Source organism: Musca autumnalis, unplaced genomic scaffold (assembly GCF_047663935.1).
Source record: "Musca autumnalis isolate F117 unplaced genomic scaffold, ASM4766393v1 scaffold_1, whole genome shotgun sequence".
Classification (NCBI taxonomy): domain Eukaryota; kingdom Metazoa; phylum Arthropoda; class Insecta; order Diptera; family Muscidae; genus Musca; species Musca autumnalis.
This window is the reverse complement of record NW_027411644.1, coordinates 242,846,063-242,852,031: the sequence shown is the minus strand read 5'-3', so window position 1 is coordinate 242,852,031 and position 5,969 is coordinate 242,846,063. Positions and strand designations below refer to the sequence as shown.

The window sequence follows — 5,969 nt, the reverse complement described above, 5'->3', positions numbered from 1 at the left end:
ACCCGTTTTTTATACCCTCGGCATTTATACTAACGAGGGTATATACACTTTCATACGGCCAAAATGTGCCTCATCGAAATAATGGTTTTAGACCCCAAGTATGTTTGAGCTAAATCCGTTTGAGACAATTTGGTGTTGATTAAGCCATGTCCGTCCGTCTAGCTGGTGCGCACGATAACTCTCGAACGAATGAACCGATTTGGTCCAAAATTCGGCCTTTGTAATAGTTTGTCCAAACTTAGTTTATGTTTGAAGATGGGCAATATAGGTCCACACCTTCAGGTACCTCCCCCACAAAAGTTCGAAAATGTTCGGAAAAATTGTGCGAAGGATAACTCTTAACCGATTTGGTCCATACTTTACACATCCTTATATATCTACCAGATATAAATCAGGTTCGAATATGGACCATATTTGTTCAATCCTTCGGGTACCTCCCGTACAAAATTTCGGATAAGTTCACTTTAAGAACTGCTCTCGAATCACTTTGATTTTTCTTGTAACAACTTGTATTTGATGTCCGGCATACAACAGTACAAGTTTCATTAGTTTACTTCCTGAGAAAATAACCTGAAAGTTGCACAAAAACCCTATGACACCGTGTGTAGTGGTTGGAGCACAAAACAACTCTCGAACGGATCTGACGATTCGGTCCAAAAAATGGCCTTTATAATATTTTGTCCAAACTTAGTTTCAGTTCGGAGATTGGCAACACCGGCCCACAAGCTCAGGCACATCCCCCCCCCCCCAATATTTAAAAAAATTTCACTAAAATGGTATTCACGATATCTCTTGAATTTTGTCCAAATTTAGTTTAACTTCTAAAATGGCCCTTATTAGTCCTCTCGTTAGGGCGCCTCCCTCACAAAAGTTCAACATTTGTGTCTATGTGCAGTTTAGGGTCTGTTCGAAGATCCTTTCGAAAATATATCAATGTACCGATGCTGTTCGTTGTGGTCCTATTTACATCGATAATATGTTTTCCGTGGACAAATTCACGCTTCCTGGTCCAAAGTTATACGATGACCCACTAAATGACTAGTGGGCGCGATATCTATCGAAAAGATATGAAGATGTGTCGGTCCATTCATTCAAGTATCTCCTCTGCATTTTTCGGCAAGTTCAAATGTCCAAAAAGGGCCACACAATTCTGAAAAGACCTTAACTACATTCAATCTGTCAGTCAATTCACATAGGCTGAGGGTATATAGTGCGGTCAAAAAATGTTGCTAAACCCTTCAAAATACCGAAATTCGAGAGTTACCGTTATATGTGGGCTATACCGAAACATGGACCTATGTTGACAATTTTTGGTGGAGATATTTGTGACCTCTGGGAACCTTAAGCGTCAAATTATAGGTAGTTCGGTCAAAAAATGTAGCAAAAATCCTGAAAATACCTAAAATCCGGAGCTACCGTTATATGGGGGCTATACCAAAACATGGATATATGTTGACAATTTTTTATCGAGATATTTTGTAACCTCTGGAAACCTTAAGCGTCCAATTATAGGTAGTTCGATCAAAAAATGTAGCTAAAATCCCCAAAATACCGAAAATCGGGAGGTACCGTTATATGGGGGCTATATCAAAACGTAAACCTATGTTGACAAATTTTGAAGGAGGTATTTTGGGAACCTCAACTGTCAAATTACAGGTTGTCCGGTTAAAATTTGTATCTTAAATCCTTAAAATACCGAAAATCGGGAGGTACCGTTGTATGGGGACTATACCAAAACGTGGGCCGATATAGCCCATCTTCGAACTTACCTGCCTATGGAAATAATCGGTTGCAAAAATATAGCTCTAGCTCTATTATTGTGGACGCTAGAGTGATTACAACAGACGGATATGGCTATATCGACTCAGAATTTTATCCTGATCAAGAATATATATACTTTATAGTGTCGCAAATGTATATTTCAATGCGTAAACGGAAAAACAAACTTACCCAGCAAAATTTGAAGGAAGGGGTTCCATGCGATGACGTGATTTCATGACATCTTTTACATTGGTTCAAACGAAGTCGTGAAAGATCCGATCTTTTCATTAACATTTGAACCAATGCAAAGGAAGTCCTGAAAGATCCAGTCTTTTCATAAGCATTTGAACCCATTCCATCGATCCAATAGAGATGAATTTTGTGTTTTTATTTATACACATTTTTCTAAATATATAAGATTATTTATTTACAATAGGCTTGATGTTGTCGGAGACTCGAAATCACAACCAACGTTGTTAAAACTCCCGTCGTAATGATAATGTCATTGCAAAAGGTTGTGAAAATGACAAAGCCAAAGCGTTGGTGTAAATGACATGCTTTGGGTCCAAAAATGAGTAGCATCTTTTGGGGTCCACGCCAGCGTTGCCGACAGTTTTCGGTCGGAAATCGTCAAAAAAATCGTCAAATCGTCAACAAAATTTGGAAAAGCGTCAAAAAATCGTCATCATGATCCAAAACTAGGTTTGGTTACCGTTCAATGCGATTTTTTAGCCGATAGGTTTGTCAATGAGACTGACAGCATAAAATGCATAACCCATAGCAATAAATATAACCCAATCTCACCAAAACCCAATCAAACCAAAGGGTTGTCCCTAGTTGGGCAGACCAAAAAAACTCATTTTCTTGAATTGTTTTCTATTTCTATTTTCTAAATTTCTATTTTAACGAAAAAAATTGAGTGTTTTTTATTCAAAAAATCTGGCAAATTTTTTTTTACAAAAATAAGCTCACCAAACCCTGTGAAGATCGGTCAATTCGGTTTTGAGCTGTCGTTGGCGCCGACTTCAAAAATGTCATTTCGAGAAAAACGCGTTTAAAGTATCTATGCTATATACAAATCTCAGGAAATTGTTCCCTACTTGAATTTTTTGCGGCATACTCTAGACTACCTGTACTTCAAAATAAGCCAATATTTTTTTTGTTTGAAAGTGACAAGTAGAGGTAACCCCTTAGTTACCGCTATAAAACAGCTTTCAGAAGACGATAGTTTTCCCCGTGGTTTTCTAATTTGCAGTAATGCAGCAAGGTAAAGCTAGGCACACATTTCCTGTTTTGAATGACAGATTAGCTCAAACATCGCTTGCTTGACAGTGTGACCGTCTATGTTTGTCGGTACACGTACATTTGGTTGATGGGCAGTCGAAAATCGACAAAAACTCTCATTAAAGAGGACATGGGTCGGAAGTATTATATCTCGAAAAATGTTCAAGGAAGATTTTCATTCATTAACAATCCTACATAAAAATTTTCAGCTGATGTGAATCAAAGATGAGGCAAAAACTATGAAAATACCTCCATTCCAGATATGTGCCTAAATAAAGCCAATCCGTCTCGAAATTGTTTAAAAAACATTAAAATAGCTCATGAAACCGAGTTTGGAATATTGCTTTCTTTAAAGACTTTCGTGAAATTCTGGTCAAAATATTGTTATCATGTTTTATTTCATGCAATTCGGGATTACGCGAAAAATCGTCATTTTGGACCATAAAATCGTCAAATCGTAATTTTTCAATTTTAGGCCAAAAAATCGTCAAAATGACGATAAATCGTCAAATTCGGCAACACTGGTCCACGCTCATATAAAATGCATAAATGAAGATGCTAAAAAGATGACATGCCAGATCACTTTCCCATGATTGAGTGGCATCGATCATTTTGCTGGGTTAATATACTCTCCATACTATGGTGGAGGGTATAAAAATATGTACATAGTATTTGGGATCTTGCATCAATATTTCGATTTTGTAGCCAAGATCAAACTGGCTAATTTACTCCATTATGTGGTGAATGGTATTAAAACGTTTTTTCCAGTGATACTCTACTGGTCACTCATATCACAAGGTTTTGTATTAAAAATGTTTATATCAATAATGAAAAAAAAGAACCAATTATCTCCACATTAACTCTATCGAATAAAGCTAATCGCAGCGGAATGTTTTTGGTAGACATGTCAAAGCCTAGAAACTTTTTTAATTAGTTGAGATAAGAAACGATGGACAATAACAAAATAAATACATACATGGTCTGTTCCAGAACTGCAAGAATCTACTACTTTTTACTATTTTTTCCGATAACATAAAGGAAAAAATGTTATCGTAGTAAAAAATAGTAGCTTCTTGCAGGTTCTGGAACAGAGCAACATACATTTGTATTACTGTAAGTATGGTCGTAAATATTATAAACAAAAAATAATTTTGATAAATTCACTTATATTGAAGGCTAATATTTTGATTTGTCTGCTGGAAAAGACAAAAAATAAATAAATAATAGCGAGGAAATAAAAAAATCAATTTCGAAAAAGCAATCCGTTTTAAAATTTTCTTATGTATGGAATAATAAAGTAAAATATAACCTGTGATTACCTAAATAAATGAATGAAATATGGGACCACTCAGTGATTTATGTTGTTAGCATATTGCACAAACTAAATCATTTTCGTCATTTACTAAATCCAATACTACTGATATGTTACTCTATAAAAAATATTGTTATCGAAATATTCTACACATTGTTGTTTTGAATTCACGTAAACTATCGAATATGTTCTCAAAAGAAATACAAAATATACAATTTAGAGGCCTGGGTACATAAGCTAACTTGCCTGGTTGCCTTGCTTTTCTACTTCATTTCTGACATAATAAAAGAATAAAGAATGCCGAGCAAATTTCGATCTGACTTGCCCATTTCTTTTTTATTCCTTTATCAGAAGCAAGCAAGTAAGCAGTCGACGCAGCTTATGTACCCAGGCCTTTATAAATCCAAAAAAATTCAAAATGATCACTTTACCAATTGATTTCCTCTTATTGAATCCATTATTTTATTATTTTCTTTGACGAATTGAAATCATTTAAAAAAAGGAATCAATCATTATTGACACATCCGCGTATTTGACGCCATTGGGTCCAATCGAAGCATCCCAAATAACCATCTTGACTAACAAAAGCCTTGTTATCCGTACATGTCAAGACAATGGGTTCAGCACCGGTGGCGGGACACAAATAGAATTTTGTTGGATCTTCATGTGGTTGAGGTTGTGTTGCACTCTCGCCTATACAAGATGGTGGTTCCACATGATAAACGCAATCACTGTCCACTAAACTGACCGGAACACATCCACAGACTGTGGCATTTTTCACAAAGAAAGTTCCAGGATCACAGTTTTGTTCCAAAGCCATATTGTCACCAAGGCAGAAGTAGAATTTTGTACCATCTTCAGAACCCCAGAGTTCATTATCCGATTTACAACCTTGAACTACATTACGGTCGTTAATTTTCACCACAGCAGCTGCTGTAGCTAAGACCAAGAGGCTGCCCAAAAGCAGAGTAACTAAAAAATCCCAGAAAATGTGATTAATATTTGTTTTGCTGTTGTTATTATTTTGCACAAATCACAAACAGACACACACACTCACAAACCTTTAATCATTATGTCGCCTTTCTACTGTTCTTATGTACCGTAGCAATGGTAATCAATTGTTTTTTAATACGTTTCAAAAGACCAACTGTTTTGCCATTCTTTTCAGCACTTATTTTTATAACTTTTCATGAATTTGAAGTGAAATCGGCGAACCGAACATCATAACAACTACGAAATTATAGATTTGACTTATCTACAGTTTTGACTATGCGATTTTGTGATTTTTATGGTAAAACTCTTTGACTAGGCTACCTACCTACCTAACAGTGGTATCAATCGCTTGCCTCATTCAATTTCTCGTCATTCACTTATTTTCTAGCTTTGCCATTCGATAGTATGTTGTACATCCACTGCTTTGACTCAATTTCATCTAATCTGATGTTTCCGTTGTTACGTTTCTGTTTTTTATTTTTTAATTTCAATTGATTTTCATGGAATTTGATAAGGAAAAATTGACTTTTAATTGTGTTAATCATCGTCAATTTCAAACATTCGAATCTTTATCATAATTATAGTTTAGATTCTCCGTAACAATGATACGATTGGGAAT

The 5,969-nt window shown here is 35.6% G+C and overlaps 1 protein-coding gene across 1 annotated transcript; it reads right to left on the bottom strand.

Annotated features, from left to right (window-relative positions):
• Window positions 1-4,699: 4,699 nt before the first annotated feature.
• LOC141391137 (uncharacterized) lies at window positions 4,700-5,751 on the bottom strand. The gene is made up of 2 exons (XM_073964055.1): window positions 5,419-5,751; window positions 4,700-5,329 (listed from the first exon to the last, which is right to left on the bottom strand). Exons 1-2 carry the CDS (start codon window positions 5,426-5,428, stop codon window positions 4,863-4,865), a joined length of 477 nt encoding a protein of 158 aa, XP_073820156.1. The 5' UTR covers window positions 5,429-5,751; the 3' UTR covers window positions 4,700-4,862.
• Between the last annotated feature and the right edge of the window lie 218 nt (window positions 5,752-5,969).